Genomic DNA, 26,937 nt, shown 5'->3' on the forward strand with positions numbered 1-26,937 from the left:
CTTTTCGTTTGCATGCGAACGCCCTTGCTGAGGGCAGACTTTCTGGCCAATTGTGGCTTGGTAGCGGTGTGAGGAGAGGAGGCAGAGATGACGATGCCCCGCCATGATTCAGAATGGAAATAATCCACTGCTGTTGACTCGTCCCGCCGGCTTCGGCCCCACGCGTGCCGCTAGAAAATTTCCCCCACTACCGCTGCGGACACTTGCTGCGGGCAGCCACTAAGGCACATTTGTTGCTGCAAGGGACACATGCGCTGCAATTGGGCAGTATCAATTCACCACCTATGTAAGTAGCATGTGCAATGGCACGATGCAATGGTACACTGTTCAAAAGTGCAACATCGTTTTCTCTCTCGTTCCAATTCATGGCATGAGCTCTAATCCTGCCGTCCTGCAAACCCGTCAGAAGGAATCGGGCCATCAATCACTTGCGAATGATTTTCAGCAGAGGCGCGATCCTCGATCTCTTGCTCAGACCAACCCTCAACGGTACCTTGCCCTGCTGACCACTCGTTGGAGCTGACTTTTGCATCTCCTTCGCTTTGGGCTCGGGCGTTGTCTCTTGCTGCATCCCACCACCACTGCCATCGTCCGAGGCAATCTGGTCTACCGTCTTACTCCTGGCGGAAGCATTCTGTGACGAGGCGTTGCTGATATCTTTGAGAGCCTCGCGCTGATCTCCAATCTCTGCACTCTCACCTGAGCCTTCTACAGAGAGCGTGAAGAGCTCTTCAGTACCGTCACGTGTGTCGTGTGACGGACCTTCCCCTTCTTGTTCTTGAGCTGGTGGTGTAGGCGCTTCTTCTACAACCTTCTTCTTGCGGCCTCTTTTCGATGGACCTCTTGTTATCTCCTGTAACTCCTGCGCAGATCCAGCTGCAAGAACCTCTGTCGGTTCAGGCTCTCCTGCAGCAGCTGGTATAGGCGCTGCTATCTCCGCTGCAGCGCTTGTGTGTTGAGCTTCAGGGTCAGACACCGGCTGGACCACCTCGACTTTCTTTGGGCGGCCCCTCTTCCTCCTTGTAGTTGCTGCAGTTGCTGTAGGCGCCGGACTTGGATCGGCTTCTGGCGCGTGATGGGCAACTGACGCTTCGTTACTGTTCCCTTCCGCATTCTTCTTCTTCCTTCCACGCTTTTTAGGCTGCGGCGTGTCCTCAGAGACGGGTTGTCTCTCACCTGCAGACTCTGTAGGCAGTCCACGACTTCTAGTGCGTGCAGCCTGCGAGGTGCGGGAGGATCGTTGAGCGATATGATTCGATATGACCTCCTGCCGGAGGTCGTCTGGTAGCGCCGCCAGGAACTCTGGATCTACACCTTCCACGCGTTCAGTCTGGATCTGCGGCGCCTCCTGTCCAGAAGATATGAGTATCGGCTGCGCATCGTTTCCACCCGTGAAGCTGATGTCTCCAGGTGGGCATGTGTCCGGCATAGACAGGCTTAGGTCGTCCACACTCTCTACCTCTTCAACCGCCCTGGATCTTCTCCGACTGGGCCTAGGCACGTAGTTCTCCTGATGGGAGTCGATCTGATCCGAGTCCCATGGCTCTTCGTGCCTATGAGTATCTTGCACTCCTGCGTCCCTCATTCGTCTTGTCTTGCGACTTGGGGCAGGTGGGAGATGCGGGTTGAGCTCATCCGGCGAGGATTGAGGCTGCCACTGCTCAGCATCAGCACGGCCTGATCGGGATGAGCTGGCGCCCCGTGTTCTATACATCTGTGCCCGTGTAGGGCTAGAGGTTGCCATGTCATCCAGGATCGGCATAGGCAGTGGTGCCGCAGAAGAGCAGTAGCGGCTCGGGGTCGTGTACGCAATCGTTGCGTCCGTGTTCGTAGATCGCTGATCTTGTGTGGCGGGGTTTGGCTGCGGGAGTGAAGGTTGCTGGTGAGCTTCCTCACCACTGAGCTCAGAATGGCTGCTGACTGGCAGGTACTCCTGCTTCTGGCTCGCAGTGAGTCGACTCGGTGGATCAATGAAGAACGAGGTCGGCGGCAGCATCCTACTGGCGGACAAATCCTCGAGGGTATTGGGCACCGTGCTGCCTGGAGGATTGTTGCTATCGCGCAATTCGATCCCGTCCATGTCTGCATTGGTGGGCACAGCCAGCAAGTCGATAGCATCCGGAATGTCGCTTTGTGTTTCATGACGAGCAGCGCTCTTCCGCTTCTTCTTTGCCCTCGAAGGCCTGTCCTGCCCGTCTGACGCCTGAGTCCTTGTTGAGAGCTGTAGCGGGCTGAATTCGGCAGTCGTGTCTTCTGCCAGTCTCCTCTTCCGTTTTCCACTCGGACCGGCAGATTCCAGAGGTTCACCTTCTTCATCGCTGATGGTGAAATCATAGACATCTCTTTGCCTGGCACTGGGTGCATCTGGCGTCGTAACTTGGGTCAAATCCGCAAACTCTCTAGAATCAGCTCTGCCCAAACGCCCCTTCCTCGTTTTTCTCATTGTCGGATCCGTGATGGAGGATGAGTTATTCTTGTCCTGTCTGAGTGAGGAGCCCTTGCTGCCTTCAGCATCCTGAGCGGTATCTGGAACGATCTGGTCCTTTGCTTTCTGCTGGTTCTCATAAAACCGCTTGAAGAACTCCGGATCGGTCGATCGCGAGTCGCTGGTCGGCTCGTCCCCTGGTTTCTCGTTCCCGTCTGCTAGGCCTGTGAAGTCGTCTGCTGTGAGGCTCTTGGATGGACTATGGTCGGGGCTGAAGCCTTCATCTTCGTCCTCTGAGTCGACAATGACTTTTGTATCGTGCATTGTGAGTATTTTGCCAAGATCGCATGCTTCATAAGCATGCCATCTGCGCACTGGAAATGTCGGTGTTGATGCCTGGTTGGCCGCACGACTATGCACGCGTCTCGCTAAATTGGGGGGCGCGTCGGCAGGTGGCACATCCCTGCGAGAACTGGCCTTACCCGAACCCTGGCACCCCTCCTCAACATCACAGCCTCCTTGGCCAAGAACACCACAGCCGTCATAGAGTTTGTATGATGAAACAGCTTTTCAGACAACATCATCACTCCATGTTTATGCCAGGCTCTTCAGACTGTGGTGTGATGTTACTTGAGCCAGCTTGAGAAACACCGACGGACTCACGTAACCTCTCATAAGCTGGATGTCCTCCTTCCTTTGTCATCCTCTCAAGCATGTGTATTTTACCGACATAGGGGCTTCGAACCATACGTATTGTCTTTATACGCAGTTACAGTATCGATGTTCTCAGACGTTCCTGCTCCTCTGCAGACCAGCACCGACGTTCTTGCCAAAAACATCAACAGCCCTTGTCGAGATTGACAAATGCCAGAGAAACTATGCTCATGTGTATGACTAGATTCAATATGACAGGGCAAGGATTTATCAAAAAAAAAAAAAAAATGAATTGTTCAGGAAAGATCAGAGGAATGCAGGGACTAGGGATGGTGAGTGCATTATACATATTGGTCCGCTTTCCCATTTGCTAACACTCTCAACGATCTTGTCTACAAAGTATTCTCCTGGCTCAGAATCGAACGTGGGGCTGTCCAAGTTGAACTTAATCTGTGGACACTTTGCAGGAAGCCAGAGTAATGACTGCTACACTACTTAGCCACCTGCTCGTCCTTATTTCAAGTTGCATTCGAGCACACTTATGAAGCAAAGCATCAGTAATGACCTCGGTCCCGCTTGCTTCACTATAGGTATCAATGCATCATCCAACATTGATCAATAATTCACCTAACCATGTTCATTCTATGAGTCGACTCTCTACTATAATTTAGGCAAACATTAATACAGTCACTAACCTATCAAACTAAGCCAAATGTTTAAATTGTACAAATAGATTGCAAGAATCAATTCAATTTCTAAGAAGAAAAGGTCCGCGGGGGGGGGGGGGGACGAATGAAGATCAGAAGAAGAGAAATAGAAAAAGAGAAGAAAAATTGTTCAGGATAAGGCCAAGGAATGCCGGGACTAGGGCGTGCGTCGTAAAGTGCAAAGTAGAGATGCAGATGGGTCAGCTTTTGCCCGTTTGCGAACACTCTCAATAGCCTTATCTACTGGGGGATTTCACCCTGGACCGGACTCGAACTCGGGCTTTCAAGTAGGTCTTGATTTTGGTACATTATAGCAGCAAGCCAGGAAAGTAACCGTTAGACTATCTGACCTGCTACTTGTATCGTTACTAAACAGTTGGCACTGCACATTGATAAGTGTCACATCTTTTTGAATTTCATCTGATCTTTGGCTGCCTTGCGGTTAAAGGTATTCCACAATGCCACAGGTACCTGAACAAGTACCTTTTCTTTATTCATGTAACAGGCTGTCCCAGTCCACCCACAACGGTATTGCGTAGACACTCATGCTCTCCTTTGCTTCATCTATAGTCACGTGTTGGCCGATAGTCTGGCTGTCCAGCTCTAGTCCCGAGGAGGTAAGGGACCAACTTGGCAAAAGGTGTACATTATGAACAAAAGGGGACTGAAAGTGCGAATGGCCGTGGTCCTCATCAATCTATGGATACAGAATTTGGACCGCCTTTGTGTGTTTCCTGAGCAATCAGCATTGGGAAGGACAGACGGAGGCCTGTTGCTTCAGAATTTGGTGCGCCAGCAGTCTTTCCTGCCCTGAGAGTCTGTTATTGTGGCAGGATGCGATCCTCAATTCGTTGGATCCGTGTACTTATCAAAGATAAAGCAGGGAGGGAACAATATTAGGAGCCGGGAGATAGAAAGTGAAGGAATCGTGAGACCACATTGAAAAAGATCAAAACTTTCCTTTTAACATAAGTAATCACCGAGCTGATATCATAGCAGGGCAAGAAAGATGACAGTAATCATGAGGTAGTCATTGCTTTGAAACTCGCAGCCACTGTCAGTATCATCAACATTCAACTTCGCATCCGACCGAATCATCCCATCGCGATGTCGCCATCCGCATCCACATCATGACCAAAGTCCTCCACTTCATCAACCTTCGGGCCATTGTCATCCTCGAACTCGTCCTCGTTGAAGAGATTGTCCGCATAGCTGTCATCATTGTCCACCTTCAGGTTGTCGAAGTGCCGGGTGAGACTTTGGACACCACCCTCTCGAGTCGTGCCGGTCAGACGAGGGTAGTGGGCGGCAAACTCGTTGTCTTTCTGGTCGCAGACGTCCAGGAAATTGTCGATGCTGATGGCAACGACACCACGCCTAGACATCTGCTCGGACGCCATCATGGGATCATCCTGGTCGTAGTTGTATAGCCACCAGGTGTCGCGGTTCAGGAGCGAGGAGTGAAAGAAGGCCCTGAAGTCACCCACTCTCATCTCCTGGGCCCAGGGGATGTTGTTCCGGGCGTGCTTGAGAATGCTGTTCATGCCGCCCTGGACGACGGCGGGAGTGGCCCAGGCGGGGGATTCTGCGTCTTGGGCAACAGCGGCACGAACCGTGTCGTACATGTCGGCCTGGAGAGCACGGAAGGAGGTGGTGTTATAATTTTTATTAGTCATCTTCTTGATATAATAGGAGATGACGACGAAAATGCGGGAGTCGCGTCTCTTGTCGTCGGTGACTGGAGACTCCTCGCCCCAACAGAACCCCTGGCGCTCCTGCACCTTCTTGAGACGACGCGCCTGCCCTTGCTCGAATGCTGTAACCATCTTTGGCAGTGGCGATGAGATCTTTGTTTGAGGAGCAATTAGTAAACATTTGCTCGTGAGTTGAAATAATCCTGTGGCAGCTCAGCTTACAGGTAATGGGAGGCAGAATGGCTTGGTGATAATGGGTCGCGGCTGAGGTGCAGCCTGGGATGAGCTCAATTGATGTTGTGAAGAGCAGGGTGCGAGTGGAAGACGCGTTGGTGGGTAAAACGCGTGTGACAACGCTGGTTGTGGTTCGGTTGGAAGTCGAGGATTGTCGGTTGTTCGTGTAGCAGTGGTTGCGCGCAGTGATATCAAGTGGAACAGATGGCAGAAGTTTAACAGTCGCGGCTCAGAGGGGGTTGGAGGGTAGTGAGTTGAAAGTGAGACGAGAGCTGATGAGGTTGAGAGTTGAGTCCAGGATTGATGAATGAAGCTGAAGATTAGCTGGTGCTCAACAGACTCCCTGGTTGGATTTGTATAGTTGAGACTTCAGGGTGAATCGTATCAGCACGAGATCGAAGAAGATTCAATGGCCGTTCCAGTTGAGTTTGAACAGTCAAAATTGATGACAGTGAGTCCCGTCTGAGGGGAAATCAAAAGGACGTCCAAGATGAGCTGGTAGAGGCGAATGTCAGGCTGACTTGACTTTCGGTGTTGATACAGCGGCAGCTGTAGATCAAAGAAAATTCACCAGCATTCCAGGTTGCACTTCCAGGTTCGAATCTGATGAATGTGGATTTGGCAGAAGTAGATTTGACAGGAGTGAATGTGACAGGAGTAAATTCAACGAGATTGAGCGATAAATCCGCAGAACTCATTTCCCGCCTCTTCCACACCTTTTGCACAAGCAACAACACGATACTAATCAAGCTCCTGGATTCTCGGCCTCAACGATGTTCCGCTGGAGACTGTCGTCTCTCCAGGCTGAACACTCAAACCAGCTAGTCTGGAAAGAGTCGAATCTGGCGCCCTAGTCTCAGAGACGAGCGACCCAAGGGTCCAGTTGACCAAGCTCTCCACAACGTCTCTGGCATGCTGTCTGACCAGCCCGTCGTTGTCCGTTTCGCTTATGTACTTCAGCACCCTTTTGATGTCTTCCTGACTATCTTGCGTGAGGCCGAAGCCTAGCCTGCGCCCAGCATCCTTGGCGTTCTTGAGGGCCCGGACAAAGCTTAGTATCACCAACACGGCTGACCGCCGCAGAATGCCAGCTTCCGCACCCGGTTCCATTGTTAAAACATTGACTGAGAGGTCAACGCCAGCAGTGACCAGTGATGGGCCCAGGCCAGCGAGATTGGTTTCAATACCGATAGCGAAGATGGATAATGCTGAAGCACGGATCCGAATGTCTTCACTCCCGTGCTTGCTATCCCAACCACCCACGATCTGGGTGAGTAGTTCTTTGTTCGCCTGTTCTTCCTCTGTCTCGTCGTCAGCGAGGTCGGGTACCTGTCCGCCCCACTCTTGTTCAGCCCGCTTCTGTTTCATCTGACGGAGCCGCTCGTCCTTCTTTTGCTTCTCTTCCGTCTTGGGCCTGTACCCACGTCGGCCGGCCGTTGATAGGAGAGATTCGGCGACCTGTCGAGCCGTTTCGCCCGTGAAAGTCTCACCCAGGCGCTCGACGACTTGTAGCAGGGCTTCACCGAATCTGAGGCGAGTGTCGATTGATGCTATTTCATTGCTGTCGGTATAGCGCTCCAACAATTCCTTGGTGACGGTCTTTGGATGCTTGTTAGCAAGCTGGGTAAAGATCTTTATGACCTTGAGATGGATGTAGTCCTCATCGTCCTGCAGTAGTGACGACATAAGGACCAAGGTGGCGGGTATATCCAGCGTGGGGCTGTTTTGGGTGATAAGTGTTTGCAGGAGATTGAGTCCCTCTGCTCTGACAGGCGGAGGTGAATCTGCTTGAGTGATGTATGACAGAGCCAAGTCGTACGTCTTGCGGTCGTCCACTTGGCGCTGCGTGGGAGCCGTCGACGTATCTGAAGGGTCGTCTAGCTCGCCCCGATACCTCATGAGCAACGAAAGGTTCCGGGCTGTCAAAGAACTGTCTCCTAACTGAGCACTACCTAGATGCTCTAGCGATGACTCAATAGACTGAATCACATCTGTGGGCATTCTTGACTTTTGGAAGGAGGGTGCGGTGATGATCGTGTTGACAAGACTGAGAGCCACCGGGATCGTTTCATCATCCATTGAGTCAGCGCCCTTGCTCAAAATTGGCTCGATCAATGTCAGGAGTGAGTCGGAGCGAGATGAGATTTGAGAAGGAAATTCGTTCATCATCTGCTGCAGGACCTTCACTTGAATAATCGAAGTGAACGGGTCTAATCGATCGGCGCCGGCCTCCTTCGAAGTCGTTATATCACTGCTGTCGCTATTTGATGCAAACCAGCTAGCGAACAGGTTCGAGAAGATAGACGCGATGTCTCCTTCAGAGCAGATAGATTTGATGAGATCGATCAGGCTATCGACCTTCGAATCGATGGTGTCCCAAGCAATCTGAGCAGATACATCCTCAATAAACGCTCTGGGCTCGACCACCGAGATCTCGCCTGTTTTTGTTGACTCATATTTCCACCGCATATGCTGGTCACTGTTGCCGTTATAGAGGAGATCTGAAAGCAAGGTCTGGAAGCCTTGTGACCCAGCAGTGATCTTGAGATATATCTTGAGCAGATTCTGTGCTGGCTGGCAATATTTCTCGAGACATTGCGGTGGAGGGTAGGGCCAGGAGCCAAGAGCCCACAGTGGGAGTATGACACTGTGAAGAAGTCGTTTGGAAAGGCTGGGATTTGGGTGTGATAGAAGCAGTGCTTGTAGCCGGTGAAGAGCCTTCGCAAGCTGATCGGCAGTGAACAAGATAGTGGACTTGCTCAAGTCTACAACATCATTGGTATCCTGGCTGACGCTGGTAAGTGCGCCCAGTGTGAATCCAAGTGATGGGTTGATAGGCCTCAATATTGGCTCTGCAATAGCCTCCCACCCGGCCGTGCCTGTATTGTCTCAGCACATGGACTCACAGTACATCCGGCGGTCACTACTCACCGATGGCACCAGATTGTTTGCGGCCGAGAATGCCAAAACCGATCACATATGCTGCTACCTTCATGAGTTCCATACCATCCTCGCCATCCAAGAGGACGAATAGCTGGGGCGCTACAGCTTGGTACCAGGTGTCGTGGGAGACGCTCGCCGGGGGATACGCAATCATCTTGGCGGCCAGGTTGAGAGCCTCCTGTGTGATATTGGCCCCATTCTTTTGGGGAGCGGCTTCCTCTGCCGAGCTGACGGTACTTGAAGGATGCACGGAGAAGACAAACTCCACAGTAGCTCGCACGCCGTCGGTTCTCAGGGGCGCCCGGGTCAAGACGTCCAGCAGCGTCGTTCTCAACTCGGGCGGCACTCGTCCAGGCTGTATGAGAAAGGTAAGAGTCTGAATCAGAGTAGAGGTTCCTGTTTGCTTGACAAGCTCGTCAAAATCGTGCTGGCTTGCTTTCCGTGCGTCGTCGCAAACACCCGGCCTCGTTGCCTTCGTGCCGAGTTCGATGAGCTTGTCCACCAAAACCCGTCGTGCCTTGTTACCTTCCATGATTGCAAGAGAGAGCAATCCATAAGCATTTTAAAAACTATAGTGCGACACAATCTTTGGAAGTTGAAGAAGTGGTAGCATTCTCAAACATGAAAGAAAATGGGGTTGCCCTAGGAGAAAGTCTAGCGCAAGCCTGTGAATTAGTTGAAGACCCCTGTCAAAAAGGCCGAAACGTCGCTGGGGACGTCGAAAATATGGGGCAAGACTGACTAAGTCACTTGACCTCGTGGGTGAATGGGGCGATTTAGCACTAGGCTTATCTTGGCCTTAGCGCATTTCGACGCGCTACCCTCTATTTATTCGCGTTCCTGTTGTTTCCAACCCAAATTGCCTTCTTCTTTGGAATCTTGCATCCCCCCAACTGGGCTTCACAATGCCTTGCAACTTCGACATTGCCTCGCCGCCAGTCGTTTTTCCGTTTGGTCTGTCAGAGACGCAGTCGATTGCCGTGTTCTCATCGCGATGCGCAAGATGATAGGATCGACAAACAAGACGCCAGTACCGCGTCAGGACGAAGTTCTTTCGCGACCATTCTTGTGGTTGTTTTCAAACGCACGACGCCTCCCCCACGGTGCTCCGATTCTCGTATGCCGAAAGGCATTCTCTTCGAGGACCCCTCTGGCTGGACCGGATATGCCCACAATACGTCGCATCTCGTCCCTGTATCAGGAATCTCGATGATCGCCGCGGTCTGGTCTCATTGTGGTCATGGTTGTCATTCGCTGGCAAGCCGGTTCTTCGTGAGGGTGTACGAGTCTCGGAACTTAACCCTAGCCCTAAATGCCGGGTGTTTTGCGCTCTTTCATGTCTGAGTTGCTCTTTAAACCCGAGATGTTCTTCTGTGAGACGCCCGTGCCGCTGAAAAGTGGTCGTCGGGTGGGAGCAGGGGTGTCGAAGGTGGAAGGGCGATGAGGACTCGTCCAGACGTTCCTCTGGGACGCGCGAGAGGTCTTGATCCATGAGTCACAAAAGGTAAGAACCTCTGGTCTGAGGTCGCTCGTCGGGTCTTGACAACTGGGCTGTGAATACTGGTCATTTTGGACTGTTCTGGCTGTGTTTCGGTTGGTTGCCTCGGATACAGATTGTCCCAGCTGTCTTTATGTTGCCTTTGGCAGGCAAGAGGTTCTGTTGCGGCAGGGATACGGCGCGATGCTGGCTTCAAGCGATTGATCTTCTCGTTTCCCTCCCCAAAGGGTTGTGCCTCTGATTCGCCTCGCCGGAATCCTTGCCCGTTATTGTCAAGGAGCGAGGATCAGCGGGTTCCGCACAGATACGTTCACAGATCAAGTCAACATGCCTCGTCGTTATGCTGTGGGTACCCTGCCGCTCGGTCCTTTCTCTTGCTTGAGCTGCGGACTCTCTCGTCCACCCACCACCGACCGCCAGAACCACATCACGGCAACAGCCACCGATGCGTCATGCCTCGCATGAGTCCCGGCCAGGCGCATCAACTTGTTCTCGTGGGTCTCGACCCATGAGCTGACAGGGCACTCGATACCTTGCTCTTCGCCTTGTGGTGTTGAACAAGCTTCCTCTCGTCTACCAGAGATGGACTGCATGAGAGACGACAGCGCAATTTTTGAGAATGTATTTTGTTTGTGCGATTTTGCCCTCCGTGGCTGCTTCGTCAGCTCGCTGGAGAGGATACAAAAACTAGTCCTAGTTGGCAGTGCGATCACACGGAAAGAGCCTCTCCTATCGTGGTCCTGGTGGCACTTGTCACCGTATCTTGCGTCGATGTCGGCGTTGCTGTGTCGATGACGACTGGCCATCATTCTCGGAGCGCTGGCGCGCGAGCATTGTGCGTCTTTGCGGGTGTGATGTTCCCACGGAGATGGACACTTGCTGTCTTGGACGACCCTTGCTAAGTTCGGCACGTTCAGTGAGGTTGTTCGCCTGATCTGCAGTGGAATCGGGACCCATCTCGAGTTGGAGTCAAAGTTTTGTACTTGTCTGGTTTCGCTGTGGAGATGGCGGATGACCTTGCCTGGGCCGCCCTACGAAGGCATGGGGTCCTCGAGAATTTGTTGGAAAGGGGCAGGCTCATGAAGAGTAGCCCTGGCTGGTCCTTCTTCAGAAATGACGAAGGGACAGCCCTCCTTCCTAGGGGGATAAGTCAGCCCCAAGTCCTTGCGCTTGATATAGGTGCTAACACGTTTCCAGATTTCAACTAGTCACAGCATTGTTCTTCAGTGCATCCTCAAGGGTCTTGTGCACTTAGGGTTGAAGGTGAATGTAGTGTTATGTACCCTGTGTTAAATTGAACGGGGTAATATTTTATCAAGGTGGCCTATGCTCTCAATTATCCAAATCAACTGGCAACCCCTGTAATCGACGAAACGCCCTTGTACGAAACGTCCTTGGTGTTCATGTATAGGCCGGTGGCTTTCTTGATTTTGTCTTCTTATTTCTGGTCCCATGGATTACCTTTTCCAGCGGATTGTACGACAGCAATGATGCCTGTCACAGACTGAATCAGGCCGAAGATCACAGCCAGAAAGATTCCACCGGCTGCGAGCCAGAACATTCACCACTTCTGCATGTCTTGCTTGTCATACCACCACTGGAAAATGCTCTTTGGATTCATATTCTCAAACGTCTATTCGATCAGAAGAAGCCTTCCGTACCAGTATGTCTAGCTGGACCTTCGCTGGTCAGGTCTCTCTCGAACGATATTGGCATCGATCCCGCTTTGCCTGACCTCTTCGTTCAGCTATCTGTTGCCGCTGGCACTTGTCAGAGGCATGAGCAGATCTATTGTCGCAAGCGTTTCATTGAGGAAGTCCTGGCTCAACAAGCAACTGCTCGTTGTGAAAAGTCAGCCACAGAGACAAGGAAAAGAACAATGTGATCGGGAGGAGAGGGCGTTGGCTGTTGAGAACGTGTCACTCGGACTTCTGCATCCGCCTTAGTGCAGAACCATTGTGGAAGATATACAAGACTGGGCCCTTCAGGATGAGATGCGAAACAAGAGTACGAGTCCACTCCACGCGGATGCCAGCAATGGGCCTGGGCATATTGTCAGGAAGAGAAAGAGCCTGCGACTCATTGAACGAGTGTTACCTCCTCGATATGAAGGGCGTCATTGTGGATATTGAACAACAAACTGGACTACCAACGACAGTCGTATTAGCTGAAGAACTCTCGCCAGCAGTATACGCAGGACCCGTCTTGTCGCCTTCCAAATCATCCACCCCATCTTTACAGGTACCGTCCATGCCGGGCATACCACGCGCAGGCGATGAGGAGGTATCCCAGACCATTACGCTGACGACGCTATACGAGATCCGGAACAGGCTCAAGCAGCGGGACAGTGCTGGACTGGAGAAAGCGCGCGAGCAGATCGACGCCCTGATCGCTAAGAAAGAAGCAGCAGCAGCAATAGCAGGGAGGGAGCCAGGTGGGCGAGCAGAAAATGAAACGACGCAACATGCTTAATGTAACGACCCATCCATCAGGAAGGCAAGTGAACGGTGTCGAGTATCAAGGATTGAATGTCAAGACCTAACGTCCGATCTTCAGGTGATGTAACACAGGAATATAACCAAGATCGTTATATACTATATATATAGGATGGCAAATTGTATGTGCGTACATGTTGAAAGCAGTGACATGATCTGGCAGATTACGGCTACATCCTTATCCTAATGCTATCTCATAGCTATTGATGAGCTGCTCACCCCTCTCAGTGACGCACATGAATATGCAGGTAATCTTGGTCACATCGTCCCCAAAGAATTGATGACAAGAATCCCAGCATTACAGCGGAAGAGGAAACCTGCCAGGAATCATTTGATGTGAGTCATTCTATACTTTTGATGACTCTGCATTGCCTTATGCGGGCAGTATTGCTGCCTGGAAAGGGCCCAAGCAGATTTTTAGAAAGCAATGGGTGGCGCATTTGGCGTTGCGAAAGTAACACAAGCAAATGTCATATTTGAATATGACTCTTTTCAAGACTGTTGAGTCACATTAAAGGAAAATCAATATTCGCAAGACTTCTGGTGGCATTAATTATACGAAAACATCGTTTCATAGCAGGTGTGTTCTACTTTACTGGAAGGCGTGTCGTTGAGAAGGAGCGATACTGCACGAGGGGGCTCACATAGGGGTCCGGGTCCTTCCTTGCAGCACCTGGGCAATCTCCACTTAGCAAGGGTACCAGTCTGTTAGCGTATAACATCTTCCTCATTCCTCCCCACCCAGCTTCTTATAGTCACAACCTCTAGAAGCTCTCCGTCTCGAATCGACAGCCTCTCAAGTCCTTCTACGCGACACAACCTCGCAGGACCTATATATTTGTGAGACGAAGGCGCAAAGCTTTATTTGGACGGCTTCTAGCCTTCAGCCAACGCATCGAGCGAGCTCTGTCCCCTCGACGAGCAAACCAAAAATGGGAGATATGCTCAGCCCAAAGCTCCTCATAAGAGAAGGCGTTCGCGTCGCCGTCGAGGGCTGTGTGAGTCTTCTCCCTTCCTAGTAACACTTATCGACTAGATGGTAAAATATACGGTGCGTAAGAAAGAGGAACCCTAGCTGATATTCTCTTTTTTTTTTGGTCTCACGAAGGGCCACGGCCGCCTCAACCCAATCTATGCGGCTGTGGGTGCCGCCTGCACCGCCCGCGGTTGGCCAGGCGTCGATCTGCTTATCATCTGTGGCGACTTCCAGGCAACGCGCAACGGACATGATGTCGAGGTTATGTCGGTGCCAGCCAAGTACCGTGCATTGGGTGATTTCCACGAGTACTACTCCGGGGTGCGGACGGCGCCTTACCTAACCGTCTTCATCGGCGGAAACCACGAGGCTGCCGCGTATATGCGAGAGCTGTACTATGGCGGCTGGGCCGCGCCCAACATCTACTACATGGGTGCGGCTAACGTACTGCGCGTAGGTCCGCTGCGGATTGCCGGGCTAAGCGGCATCTGGAAGGGATTCGACTACCGCAAGGGCCACGGCGAGAGGCTGCCTTTCGGCAGGGGGGACATCAAGAGCTTCTACCACGTCAGGGAGCTCGACGTGAGGAAGCTGCTGCAGGTGCGGGAACAGGTCGATGTCGGGCTGAGTCACGACTGGCCCAGGGGCGTGGAAAAGCACGGCGACGTGCAGGCGCTCTACAGGCAGCGGCCCATGTTCAGGGAGGAGAGCCTGGCTGGGACGCTGGGCAACATCGCTGCCGAGTACGTGATGGACCGGCTGAGGCCCGCGTACTGGTTCTCGGCGCACTTGCACTGGAAATTCTCAGCTATCAAGACTTACCCGCCGCCTGGGACTACTCCTTCTGACCAGGTTGGAGGATCAGCCGACGACGCTCAAGCTGCACAGCCTGAACCGTCAGTGTCTGCCTCAACGACGGCAGCAACAGCCGCAGCACCAATCTCAGCAGTGGAAGACCCCAACGAGATCGAATTGGACCTAGAAGACGATGATGAGGAAGACGTCAGTGCGCCCGCCACGGCAGACAAGAACGACGCACCTCCTGCGCCCAAAGACACGGCCGAGGCACCGAGCACCGCCGTACCAGACGACCTGCGCGCTCAGCTTCCCGCCTCCTTCACGCAGTCCAGATCTGCTGCCGCCGGCCCCAAGACGACTCCGGGGCAGCCCGTGCCCCCCACCATCACCAACACCTCCGTCCGCTTCCTGGCCCTTAGCAAATGCGACCCGGGGCGTGAGTTTCTGCAGCTCGCCGACCTGCACCCCGTCGACCCATCTCATCTAGACAGCTATCCGCCCTCTACAGCCGCGACCGCAACCGACCCAAACAGCCGCTATCGCTTGCAGTACGACCCAGAGTGGCTCGCCATCACCCGTGCCTTTCACCCGCTGCTTCCCGTTGGCGGCTCTCCCGCGGATTCCATCCCCGCTGACGAAGGTGAGGAGACCTACCGTCCCCTCATAGAAGAGTCGCGCGATTGGGTGGATACCCACATCGTCGCGGCAGGAAAGCTCGACGTCCCACAGAATTTTGCGCAGACGGCCCCCGCCCTCACGGAGGGGTGCGACTCGGCACTGTGGAATGTGCACTCTGGAGTCCAGCCGAGGGAGTACACGAACCCACAGACGGCGGCGTTCTGTGTGTTGCTGGGGCTGGAGAGTAACCCCTGGGACGCAACCGAGGAGGAGCGTGAGGAGAGAAGGGCACGCGGCCCGCCTGTGGATGGTGATGGTGGTGGATTTGGGGGACGCGCGCGAGGCAGAGGAAGGGGAGGAGGGTTTGGGCGGGGTGGAGGGAGAGGGAGGGGACGAGGGCGCGGTAGTGGTAGGGGTTGGTGATGATGAGGACGATGTTGCTATGGTATGGGTACATGGCTTCCGGGTTGCAGGCTGAGGTTATCTACTATCCGTGTTGTACACACAAGGCTCACACATGAAAAACAGGAAAGATTAAAAAATCGTGGAACAGATACCCCAGACTCGTCTTCAAAAATCCAGTATCAATTTCATTTTCGTATGGTAAACAGTCATCGATCATTCATGTCATTGCGACAGGCTATCCGTTGAGTCCTATTCTTGACACTCCTTTCCTCCATCCCATCTCTTCCAAGGAGGCTTGGATATGGGTTTGTCTCCCCTCTGAAAAAGCGAGATCTCAACGGAAAATAATTTCTTGAGTCAAGCAGAGTGTGGGGGAAATTCCCAAGAGAATCAATCTTCCATTCGTATTAGACGATCAACCCACTGAACTGGAGTCGAACGCATATGCTTATTGAATGGGTGCAAGAAGAAATTCATCATGGAAGGGGAGATGGGGGGGGGGGGGCTGTGACGGTACGTTTGTCACGCATACTTATAGTAAGATCTACGAGGATTGAATTACCCAATCCTGGACCATGTAGCCCAAGACCCAAACCCGGTACAGAGAAACAAAAAAGAAAGGGCAATATGACTGAGATGGATATAATGACCACACCGACCATCAGTCAGCCTCATGACATTTTTGCCACAAATTCAGGGTATCATGGTTAAAAGCACATATCTCATGGTTCCTGATGTCCTGGTGTCCTATGTTTGCCATAGTTCCTTACCAATCCTTACCAACCTGAACGCCTCCAGTCCCTGGGAATGTAATGAAAAGAATCGTGTCGTGTCATGAAAAAAAGCCAAATTTTCCGCCATTGTTCATCGGTATTGGCCTTCCTCGTCGCGGGTTGGAGTTGACAAAGTTTACGTGTCACTAACTATCCAGACCCAAGAAGTCAGAAGCCGTGAGCACCTCTAGACACAGATCGACGGGGATTTCCATGTCGGGAACGTCCTCGCTGTCTTTGTAGCGGTACCAGTAGATCAGGTACTCGACGACCTTCTCGAGGATGAGAGAACTGTTTGGCAGTGATTAGTCATATGATCTAGGATATCCTTCAAAGGTGATGAATAATCCGCTGACGGAAGGTGGGTGGGGGAGGGAGGCATCTCAGATCAAGTGTAGGTAAAGAGGCTCACTCAGAGCCGTCCACTCCCTAACAGGGAAGGAGGAGGCTCTGTCAAAAGGAACACAGCGAACTGTTGAAATCTCTTGTTTCATCATCGACACCGCCAATGAGTCAACGGAGGAAAGAGGGGGGAGATAGAAGGAGACGTGGCAGTGCAACAGAGGACGAACGGGCTGTCTCGAAAACAACTCACCTGAACATTTCGAGGGTGACTCGCCCCGTGGAAGCCTCCCTAAACCCCCCCTGAGGATCAACGGATCTCTTGAGAAAAGGACTGACATAGCAGGCCTCGCGGGGCAGGGTGAACTCGAGACCGTCGCAGGAAACGAGAGTGACATATTTGACAGGTGCCGTAGTCTTCTCCATTTTGTGTGTGTGTGCAGGGGGAAAGGGGACAAGGGTTGAATGCCGGGTTGTCGGGGCTGGATCTGAGAAATCCGACCTGCAGGGGCAACAATGGTCTTTGCAGGCGGACGAAGAAAGATAGAAGGAAAGAAAGAGAGAAGGGGAAAAAAAAAAAAAGTAAAACCAGGTCACGCGGGTGCCCAAAGGGTGGGTGGATAACGATACAAGAACAAGGACTGTTCTAGACAAAGGGGAAATTGTTGAGATACGTCACGCCTCGTCCTGGTGATGAAGATGATGACGGTTTTCAGAATGTTCTTGTTTTGTGTCAGGTGCCAAAGGAAGTGAGTTGAGTGAGTGACGAACACACAAACAATCACGAAGACCCTGGAATTAGTGGCAGCAGGCTGTCGCGGTCCAAATTCCTGGTTTTTCTTTTTTGAGGCTGACGACGAAGGAAAGAGAGAAGATTTCTGTGTGCGGAGCGAGAAACGCGCTTGAGAATTTTAGTCGCGATTTGGGGAATTTTCTCTGGGACGTGTGATGCAAGTGAGTGCACGGACGGGAACCATGGGCTAAGGGTAAGGGCAGGGATGGGGCCAGGCAGTTGAGTGAGGAAGTAGGTGAGTCGGTATGTACTATGGTACTGTGTAGGTAGGCAGGCCCTCCAGAGGTTGGTATTGCCGGTACAGTATACGTAGTGCTAGGGAGCAGGGGGCGTGGTAGTGGCAGGCTGCAGGAGGGAGGGGAGTGGGGGGATTCCAGCCACCGAAAACCGCCTGCCCTGCCACCTGAATTTAGAAAAGACGCAGGGGGTGTAATCGCTAGAAGGGGTTTCCTCCACTCCCACTGGACGAGGTCCACCGTAACTTCCTAAGCTTTGGCTTATGACGACAGGCGGGATTGGACAGGAGCTGGCTGCTGGATCCCTCAAGCAGTAATTCTGGGTGTAGTTACCGTTTGCGGGTGGTCCGTTCAGGTGCCAACCGGAGCTGAACACCTGAAGCTGCATGGTGGAAGTTCCACAAGAGGAAGAGAGGGCGCCTACAAATGTGGTATGATTGAGGTTCGAGGTTCATTTATGTAGACAAATTTTGTATTGATGCTGTATCAATTTGAAGGGCTGTGTTTTGTGACTGAATGTCAAAGGAAGCATCTCTTGAGGCTTGGGGGGGTTGCCATGTACATCCACACGACACATGATATACACAATACAAACATAGCACTAAGGTACAAAGCCCGGGCTAAGCTTGCTCCAATTGCAACATTGAGCTCCCACACAAACCATACCACTGCGCCCCCCCGGCTCGTTGCTGTGAACACTCCACCCGCCCCAAGTAAACATACTTTCAGAGAGAGATCTGGACGGCCGTATCCTGATCTGATCTGATCTCTCTGTTCCTTCTCGTGCTTGTGTGTCTGAACACCAGCCTCCCACTTCTTGCCATTTGCCAGAGGAGCCGCTAGTGTTGTCTCAGAAACAACCTTCTTGTCTTGGAGGCCGATCCATTACCCACCCACTCGAATATACCGTACCCATCTTTGTGCCCTCTTCCCTCCTTCCCCCTTCCCCTTCGCACATCATCGTCACCTGCTGCAACCTACAACCTGGGCTTTCTGGGTCATCCAGACTTCCCACTCTCGAAATAAACTGACGTGACCCTTTCCTTGACTCAGGAAACCTTGGAATTCTTTTTTGGTCCTTGGCCCTTGGGGACCGAATTGGAAAGAAAGAGGAATAAACCTGGACCAACGACACACAAAGACAAGAGAATTAAAGTCCTCGGGATCAACAAGATCGATTTCCTGCATCTCTATTGCCTCGCATCTACCACAACACACAACATACTGCATTCTATCACCTGCAGCCACGAAATAAACAACCAATCACAAGAAAACCTCGCATACTGCCCTTGACCCAACCACAAACAAAAACAACAACATTAAAGTCAACCTTGCTCGACATTCAAAGAGGCCCATCCAGCAGGCCAGACAACACTACCCGCATCCTTGTTTCCCCTTTCCCCTCCTCCCCATCTGAACTATCACCTGTGCGCTGCAACTGGCGGCCCAAATTGTATCCAACAACTCTGGGAAAGAAACCTCCTCTGTCGACTACAGCTGAGAGAATCAATCAACCTCTGTCGACAGGACTGCACTGGCGAGTGCACTGTATTACTACTGCCTTAGGCCTGGCCACCTTGCCCGCAACGCAGCGCAACTTGGGGGACCCCGCCTTGGACTGGCAGCGCACCCATTCGCAGCCCCAAAAAACCCCCTCCCCAAGTGAAGGAAGGATAAACGAGCATGGCTTCGCCTTACATTTCTCGGAATTCGTACTACAACAACCAGCCCATCCAGGAAAAGTATGATCCATCTGGCCGCAAGACACCCTCCAGCTACAGTACCGGTGCCAGCAGCGATAGGAAAGCAGCCCAGCGGTCAAGCGGTGCAACCGTCAGTACTATGATGAGCACTTCCACATCTGGTCGCGAATCCTCAGCAACAGCCATGACCGACGCCCCTGCCTACTCGAAGAAGATCGTCGTCGTCGGGGACGGCGGCTGCGGCAAGACGTGTCTTTTGATTAGTTACAGCCAAGGATACTTCCCAGAGGTAAGAAACCGCCCTTCAGGACTACTACTACTACCACCACCACCACCGCTCCACCGACGCATTTGCTGACCTTCGCGGCGCGTGCCACCCCAAAACAAACAGAAGTACGTCCCAACAGTCTTCGAGAACTACATCACATACCCAGTACATCCACCAACCGGCAAGACCGTCGAGCTCGCACTGTGGGATACCGCAGGACAAGAAGAGTACGACCGCCTGCGGCCGCTCTCGTACCCAGAGACCGACCTTATCTTTGTCTGCTTCGCCATAGATTGTCCCAACTCGCTCGACAATGTCACGGACAAGGTACGCGCCCTCTATTCTCCCTGCCAAGATAACAAGACACGAGAACATAATGACTGACGCGCATCTCAATCACAGTGGTACCCCGAAGTCCTCCACTTCTGCCCCTACACACCGCTCATCCTGGTCGGCCTGAAATCCGATCTCCGCTACAAGAAGACATGCATTGAGATGCTCAAGACCCAAGGCCTGACCCCCGTCACCCGCGAGCAGGGTATGGCCGTCGCCCAAAAGATGAACGCACAGTACATGGAGTGCAGCAGCAAGGAGATGAAGGGTGTCGACGAGATCTTCGAGCAGGCCCTCGTCACCGTCGTCGCTAACGACAGACGGAACCTGGAGGTGCAAGAGACCGTCTCACCAAAGAATCGTCGCGGCAGCATCGTGGGCCAGCTCAACCTCCCCGGCGTCGGTGGTGCTCGTAAGAAGAGGAGAAAGTGCCCGATGCTGTAAGCGAGGACTACCCTTTATTTAATTACATTAATGACGGGTCAGATCGTACCCTCCGTGGCACGGTACGATACGCCCCCAAATACCACACAACCCAGAGAAGAGGGGGAGTGCGTAATGACAACGAAGCGCAATGCGACAAGGCGACCAGCAATTTCTCTCTTGGACTCGGCACGAAGCTTCCTTTCGAGAACAATCAGCCCGCGAGAGAGCTTACATCGGCCTGCCAACTGGCGCAACAACGATGACGGGATGATGGACGATACATAACAATGGGGTTGCGGGCAAGGACGTACCACGTGGACTTTGCCCTATATGCCCTGCGAGGCACAGGGCGGGCTCAGCCCTCCAGAGCCTAATGTTAGGATTACTTGTTTTCATGACACTATATTTTCTCTCATCCGTATTGGGATTCTTCTTCCTATACCTTGCCCTCGTCCTTGAGAGTAACGAGGAGGGCAGCAGTACAAAGCATATGCAAGAAGGGCCACCTGTCCCTCCATGCCATTCATGGCTTGATGCCACCACGATTTGACGGAGGGGAGTTTGGGGAGGGCGGCGACCCGGGAACCGGGCTGTATATCAATCAACAAAGGGAGGGACAGGACGGACAACGGGTGGTTTCGTTATTTCTTTTATTACAGGGACATCTCAAGGGATTGTTGGTTGGTGTCTTGCATGGATTTGTCCCATTAGTCGTTGAGCGCAGGCATTAGGGATAGGAAACAAATATTCTATTTCTACAAGATTTGGCCTCTGTAAGCACGGTATCGGAATGTGACTTGTGCGTGCGTGCGTGCGTTATGTGATGAATTGATTCCCAATGTACACGTCTCTTCTTTACTTTTGGGTAAGGGCCATCAGCGTAGAGGCAGTAGGTATATTGGGTATCATGGTTATTTTTCCACCTCCAAGCCAAGTGCATCTATCTCCTCTCTATCAAGGCGGTCGACGTTTCTTGTTCTCATCGGCGATCGTCCGTCTCCAATACCTCCCTCACCCGCTCACTCCTCACAGGTCCCCGCCTTCATGCCCCTCTTCCTCCCCATCTGCATCTTGCTCCTCCTCCCCTGCAGGCTTGTTGCCCCTCCTTCCCCCCTGCTGCTGTTGTTGCTCCTCTTCCTCCTCTGCCTCCTCGTTGGCCCCCTCTGCCGCCGCGGCCCCGCCTCCGCTGTGATTGTTCTCCCCCCTCGACTCCTCCTGGCCCATGACGTTCTCGAACGTGCTCCACAGGGCCTCGACGGAGGAGAACTCGTTGCCTACTGTGATGACCGCCTCTAGGTTGCGGTTTAGTTTGTTTATGCCGGCTAGGACGTGCTCGAAGCTCTGTAAAGGGGAGGGGGGAGGGGGGGGGGTTGATTTCAGTCGGTCAGTCATAGAGATAGAAACGGGTTTGAGGGGGGGGAGGGGGTGGTGTAAATGCACATACCTCTGCGATCTCGCGAATTAGCTCGGCGCGCTGGCGTTCGAATTCGCCGCGGGTGGATGTTGATGCCATCACTTTTTGTCGATATGGGATCAGTCGAGTTGGTTTGCTCTCTAATGTTTTTTTCCTCCTCTCTCTTCCTTCTTCTCCTTTGTCTGCTCTCTGGTCTCTCTTCGTCGTCTCTCTTTTCTTCTTGGTTCTATCTTCGTCGTGGTGCTTGGGACAGTTGACCTCCCCTACCCCGCTTTCTCGTCCTGAATGATCTGTGCTTCTCTTCTGTCCTGGGCTACCCCGCTGTTTTCTCTCTTTGTCTCTTTGGGATCGGATCGGATCAGGGTTTCCACCACCCGCCTCCCTCTTCTGGATTATCCCACCTTGGTGGGGTTGCGAGGGGGAAGATACGACAGACAGGGTTGTTGTAATCGGGTTGGGTTGGTTGATCTCTCAGAAAAGACCTGTGGGATTGCGGGAAGATTAGGTATGTGGATGGGTTCGTCTGTTTCTTGTTTTGTCTTTTGGATATCTGTGGTAGAATGGAGGTTGTAGGCGGATTCATGAGGTTGTTGATTTCGCGTCCGTCGCGTTCTGGAATCGCGGTTTGGGGATTAGTACATCCAACAGTACTAAGGTCCCTAATGCCTACTGACTTGGGGTTGGTTGGCTTGGTTAGGTCCAGCTAGTGGGGCTCGTTCGTTCAGGCTGACAGAAGGGTGTTCCCCGCTAAACATGGCGGTAACGCGCCCGCCCACCCCTTGGTTTACTGGGACTGGTTGGCCGGTGGAGTCGAAGAGTGGAGGGGAGAGGAGTGTAATCCTACCGGTGGGTGATGTATGTGACAGCACACAGCTCAGCCCAGGACAGGACCTTGTTGCGATATGTATATATGGCCTGATTTCTTTTTTTATGAGTGGCGCATAAAAATCTCTATGAAAATCTATGCGAGACACTTTGTTACAAGATGTATGTTCTTCCAAAGTGCTTACCACAGCAGGGCCATCTACACTTATTAGTGAAAGAGAAGGCTTAATCAGACAGATTATTTACAGAAGACTTCCGAATATCAAAAGCATCTCATTCAGATCTCAAAATGGTTCTACTTCCTGAACAGAAACCTCTCAAGCTACTCAAAGTCATATTCAACACCTTGCATATATGTGGTATTCATTCATCGTCCTGTGAGTTGGGTTGGAAATACGCTAACAGTATACAAAGACCACGCCAAACTGTGTGATGAGGCTGTTTCGAGCAAGCAGATACATGGCCATATTATAACCAACTCCGAGTACCGTTGGCAATTTCAATTTTTTTTTTCCTTTCCTATTATTTCTTTCTCTTTTCATCTTGGATGATCCTAGGCCAGCTTGATATGGACGGCCTTGCTTTCTAAGTAGTTCGACAGAGCAGCCTCTCCAAGCTCACGCCCAATGCCAGATTGCTTGTAGCCACCGAAGCCGATCTAAAAGCTTAGTTAGTATATGTGTTTTCACGTCTCTCGAGGATGAAGAAATTTGGGGGGGGGAAAGAGCGGTCAAAATAAAAACTTGCCTGGTGATGGAGGAGGTTGTAGCAGTTCACCCATACGGTGCCGGCCTTGAGGGCGTTGCTGACGCGGAGGGCGGTGCTGAGGTCCTTGGTGTGGACGGCGGCGGCGAGGCCATACGACGTGTCATGGGCGGCCTCGATGGCATCCTCCTCGGTCTTGAACTTGGAGATAGTGCACACGGGTCCAAAGATCTCCTCCTGTGCGATCTTCATCTTGGGGGTGACGTTGCTGAAGATGGTAGGCTTGATGAAGTAGCCCTTGTCGCCGTGACGCTCGCCGCCCGTCTCCACTGTGGCGCCCTCCTCCTTGCCCGCCTTGATGTAGCCCATGATGCGGTCATACTGGAGCTGGCTGACCTGGGGACCCTGGAAAGTGTCGTCGGCGAATGGGTCACCAACCTTGTTCTCCTCAGTGCGCTTCCGGAAGGCTTCGATGAACTTGTCGTAGATGCCCTCCTGCACGAAGATGCGGGAGCCTGCACAGCAGCACTGGCCGTGGTTGAAGTAGATGCCAAAGTTGACCCAGTGAATGGCCTCCTCGATGTCGGCATCGTTAAAGACGATGTTGGGCGACTTGCCGCCCAGCTCGAGGGTCACCTTCTTCAGGTTGGAGGCAGCGGCAGCCTTCATGATCTGTCGGCCGACTGGGGTAGAGCCCGTAAAGGCCACCTTGTCGACGTCCATGTGCGAGGCGAGGGCTGCACCGGCTGTCTTGCCGTATCCCGAGACAAGGTTATAGACACCCGCAGGGAAGCCAGCCTCGTCGATGAATTGTGTGGCCACCAGGGCGGAGAGGGGCGTCTGCTCAGCAGACTTCATGACCACAACGTTACCAGTCGCCAGGGCGGGACCAATCTTCCATGCCCACATGAGCAGGGGGAAGTTCCACGGGATGATTTGTCCGCAGACACCAACCTAATTGTTTAGCAAAAGGTTAGCCTATATCCATACAAGCATATATATGTATAACCCCTAAGCGCGCTGTTGGTTGACACTTACTGGCTCCACCTTGGAGTAATGGAACATGCCCGGATCGATGTCGTGGGTCTTGCCCTCGATCTTGTCGGCCCAGCCACCATAGTACCTTATGCAGTTGACGACGGCACCGACGTCGCCGCGGGCCATGTTGATGGACTTGCCATTGTCGAGCGACTCGACAGCAGCCAGCAGGTCTGTGTTCGCCTCGAGGAGGTCGGCAAGCTTCAGCAGCAGGCGGCTCCTGGCGTTGGGGGACGTCTGTTTCCACTCGCCCTCAAAGGCCTTGCGGGCGGCGACGACGGCGAGATCGATATCCTTCTCGTTGCCTTCGTAGACCTCGGTGATGATCTCCTCGGTGGCGGGGTTGATGACCTCGAACTTCTTCTTGTCAACGGACTCGACCCACTTGCCGCCGATATACCTGCGGACGGTGAGAAAAGGAGCATGTTAGTCCGTGACAACCAAATCATCCTAAGAAGGCGTAGGGGGGGGGGGGGGGGAGGAGGGAAAGGGGAAGAAGAGGAGGCATAGCATACAATCCCGTGGGCTGCTTGTAGGTGCCAGTGACTGGCGTCTTGAGTTCTGTGAAAAGAGACATGATTGATGGGATGTGATGGTTTGTGAGGCTGTTGGTCTTGAGGGAAGGTTTATCTTCAGTTCTGGCACTGCCGTTGAGAGTATGAGGGTATGGCGAGATGGGTATCAAAAAGTAGGAATGAAGTTGAAAAGTTGGGAGGGGATGAGGGGAAAGAGGAGGAATGAAGCAACTCTGGCAGAGGACAGGTAGGCGGCAGACGACGGGTCAAATAGTTTCAGTAGATTGCATACGAGGACGGCACAGAGCAGTGGCGAGGGTTGGCAAGGGGACATCATCGTCATGGGTGGCCCCTCCCCCCAGAGCGGGGTATGTCGACAACCGCAACAGGGGAAGCTGCGCTCACCGAATTAGCATGTACTTACTGTGCTTTCTTTGATGTGAGACTTTTGCTAAGAGGGCTTTTCTTTCTGCCCCCCCTGCTTGAATCTGGTATCTAGTACTCGTTACACACATGTGTCGAGGCTAGAGGTTCGGATCCGCGCCCACACGATGTACATGTGCCATGCTACAGGGATTCATACATATCATCATCAATACGACACCATCAGCAAATGGATTTTGTTGGGTAATTCAGTGTGACAATGACCAGACGGCAACGTTGTTGTTGGCTGTGAATCAAGTACTACCATAGTATATTGAAGATTTGAGTTGGCCTGCGTGTTTCTATCTTCCTCCTCCTCTGTCCCCTTCTCACCTCGACATGGGAGTAGAAGAAGGGTGGGGGATGGTTGTCTTGGAGCGGTAGTGGGGGGCTTTCCCGGTTCATAGTTCAACCCCGGATGGGGCAAACCCCACACTCGAGGTACTAGTTCCCTAGCGACCCCAGGTGCCCAGCCAGCCAGCGTGCCAGGGTTGTTTGTACCCAAGACTATATCTCGGATTACCAACACGCAACATCATTGTTCCCCAGATTTCACTCCTCAAACGTAAAACTTTCGGACGCATGATCCGCTCTCCTTTGGACCGAGGGATTCCGGGTTGGGGGGGTGGAGGATTGAGACGAGTCTACCCCCCCCCCCCACCCCAACAACCTCCCCTCAAGGGACTGCGGCCTTCTGTGGGTTACTACCCCCATAATCCTCAACGCCACGACCTTCTCAGATGACATGTTTCCTGCCGATCACCAGTTCAACCCAAAATTAAGACCAGTTCATGTAAAGAAAAGATATTGTTTCACTGCCACACCTGCGAACTCTATTAAATATTCATGACTAACAGCGAGCCAAAGCCGCAGTGGCGGCGGTGCGTTAAGGATTACTACGTGCCATGTGCTAGTTGGCTAACAGAGTGGCTGCCATAGTGACCAAACAATCCCCCCCCCCCCTCCCTGTTAGACGCCTCTGCACCCCGCATTCCCAGCCTGGCCACTAACAGAGCCCCGCCAGTTCTACCCCAACCTTTTTTTCGTGTGGCAGAGGATCACAAGCACCTATCCTGGTTGAGTGCCAGAGTGGCAGCTGGGAAACCAGGAAAGATGCTATTGATCAACATCACTAGACCATATGAATCCAATTCACGTCCAAATCTATCCACAAGCGTTAAATCGTCTCAAACTTTGAAAGGTGCCTCCTTTTTCTCTTCTTTCTCTCTCTCACTTTTTCTTTTTCAAACGTTCTCCCTTCGGCCACCCTGTACGTCTCCCTGAAGCTAGTCAGTGCTTGAGGCGTGTCGATTATGTGATATCTACTGTGTACTACCCAAAGGCCACAGCACCAATCACCCTTATCTCGGGCAAATGGCCAGCGAGGAGGTGCCCCACCACGTAAAGCTCCATCGGGAGCCACTACGGCCCCGAATGGCAAGCCCCAGGTGGCACCGATGATGAACAAAGGAATGACTTATACTTTCTCACAGCCCCCCTTCCAAAGAGAAAATGCATATACTTGTTGAGAATCCACCGCGAGCCGCAGGCGTCCTTGCGGATCCGAAACATTCCAAGCCTTTTGCTCGAACCCACTCCGCCGGTTCCCTTTGCCCCCCTGAATGAACTAATCTTGACAGACAGTACGTAGTAATAATTTAAATCCCAAATCTTGACTTTCCTATTTGTGCCTGGG

At 52.5% G+C, this 26,937-nt stretch overlaps 9 protein-coding genes across 9 annotated transcripts; 3 read left to right on the forward strand and 6 right to left on the reverse strand.

Annotated features, from left to right (window-relative positions):
• Nucleotides 1-424: 424 nt before the first annotated feature.
• On the reverse strand, nt 425-2,749 carry M406DRAFT_330340 (uncharacterized protein; the record flags this gene model as incomplete). Its single annotated transcript, XM_040920504.1, has 1 exon — nt 425-2,749. One exon carries the CDS (start codon nt 2,747-2,749, stop codon nt 425-427), a length of 2,325 nt encoding a protein of 774 aa, XP_040777494.1.
• Nucleotides 2,750-4,880: 2,131 nt separating this feature from the next.
• Nucleotides 4,881-5,612, reverse strand: M406DRAFT_330341 (uncharacterized protein; the record flags this gene model as incomplete). The annotated part of the gene is made up of 1 exon (XM_040920505.1): nt 4,881-5,612. One exon carries the CDS (start codon nt 5,610-5,612, stop codon nt 4,881-4,883), a length of 732 nt encoding a protein of 243 aa, XP_040777495.1.
• Nucleotides 5,613-6,326: 714 nt separating this feature from the next.
• On the reverse strand, nt 6,327-9,320 carry M406DRAFT_291014 (uncharacterized protein). Its single transcript, XM_040918938.1, has 2 exons — nt 8,646-9,320; nt 6,327-8,593 (listed from the first exon to the last, which is right to left on the reverse strand). Exons 1-2 carry the CDS (start codon nt 9,187-9,189, stop codon nt 6,456-6,458), a joined length of 2,682 nt encoding a protein of 893 aa, XP_040777496.1. The 5' UTR covers nt 9,190-9,320; the 3' UTR covers nt 6,327-6,455.
• A 2,872-nt stretch (nt 9,321-12,192) lies between these two features.
• On the forward strand, nt 12,193-12,697 carry M406DRAFT_330343 (uncharacterized protein; the record flags this gene model as incomplete). The annotated part of the gene is made up of 2 exons (XM_040920506.1): nt 12,193-12,589; nt 12,648-12,697. The coding sequence occupies 2 exons, from the start codon at nt 12,193-12,195 to the stop codon at nt 12,695-12,697; spliced, it is 447 nt and encodes a 148-aa protein (XP_040777497.1).
• Nucleotides 12,698-13,582: 885 nt separating this feature from the next.
• Nucleotides 13,583-15,520, forward strand: M406DRAFT_330344 (uncharacterized protein; the record flags this gene model as incomplete). Its single annotated transcript, XM_040920507.1, has 4 exons — nt 13,583-13,648; nt 13,687-13,701; nt 13,759-15,316; nt 15,516-15,520. The coding sequence occupies 4 exons, from the start codon at nt 13,583-13,585 to the stop codon at nt 15,518-15,520; spliced, it is 1,644 nt and encodes a 547-aa protein (XP_040777498.1).
• Nucleotides 15,521-16,152: 632 nt separating this feature from the next.
• On the reverse strand, nt 16,153-17,395 carry M406DRAFT_356372 (POZ domain-containing protein). The gene is made up of 2 exons (XM_040923427.1): nt 16,816-17,395; nt 16,153-16,511 (listed from the first exon to the last, which is right to left on the reverse strand). Exons 1-2 carry the CDS (start codon nt 16,986-16,988, stop codon nt 16,367-16,369), a joined length of 318 nt encoding a protein of 105 aa, XP_040777499.1. The 5' UTR covers nt 16,989-17,395; the 3' UTR covers nt 16,153-16,366.
• Nucleotides 17,396-19,478: 2,083 nt separating this feature from the next.
• On the forward strand, nt 19,479-20,597 carry M406DRAFT_79243 (uncharacterized protein; the record flags this gene model as incomplete). Its single annotated transcript, XM_040925982.1, has 3 exons — nt 19,479-19,583; nt 19,686-19,889; nt 19,965-20,597. The coding sequence occupies 3 exons, from the start codon at nt 19,479-19,481 to the stop codon at nt 20,337-20,339; spliced, it is 684 nt and encodes a 227-aa protein (XP_040777500.1). The 3' UTR covers nt 20,340-20,597.
• A 587-nt stretch (nt 20,598-21,184) lies between these two features.
• On the reverse strand, nt 21,185-22,301 carry M406DRAFT_322417 (uncharacterized protein). Its single transcript, XM_040919638.1, has 2 exons — nt 21,766-22,301; nt 21,185-21,662 (listed from the first exon to the last, which is right to left on the reverse strand). Exons 1-2 carry the CDS (start codon nt 21,832-21,834, stop codon nt 21,348-21,350), a joined length of 384 nt encoding a protein of 127 aa, XP_040777501.1. The 5' UTR covers nt 21,835-22,301; the 3' UTR covers nt 21,185-21,347.
• Nucleotides 22,302-22,876: 575 nt separating this feature from the next.
• On the reverse strand, nt 22,877-25,780 carry M406DRAFT_346384 (aldehyde dehydrogenase; the record flags this gene model as incomplete). Its single annotated transcript, XM_040922184.1, has 5 exons — nt 22,877-23,218; nt 23,308-24,219; nt 24,304-24,703; nt 24,819-24,864; nt 25,765-25,780. 5 exons carry the CDS (start codon nt 25,778-25,780, stop codon nt 23,114-23,116), a joined length of 1,479 nt encoding a protein of 492 aa, XP_040777502.1. The 3' UTR covers nt 22,877-23,113.
• Nucleotides 25,781-26,937: the final 1,157 nt, after the last annotated feature.

Source organism: Cryphonectria parasitica (assembly GCF_011745365.1).
Source record: "Cryphonectria parasitica EP155 unplaced genomic scaffold M406scaffold_4, whole genome shotgun sequence".
In the NCBI taxonomy this organism is placed as follows: domain Eukaryota; kingdom Fungi; phylum Ascomycota; class Sordariomycetes; order Diaporthales; family Cryphonectriaceae; genus Cryphonectria; species Cryphonectria parasitica.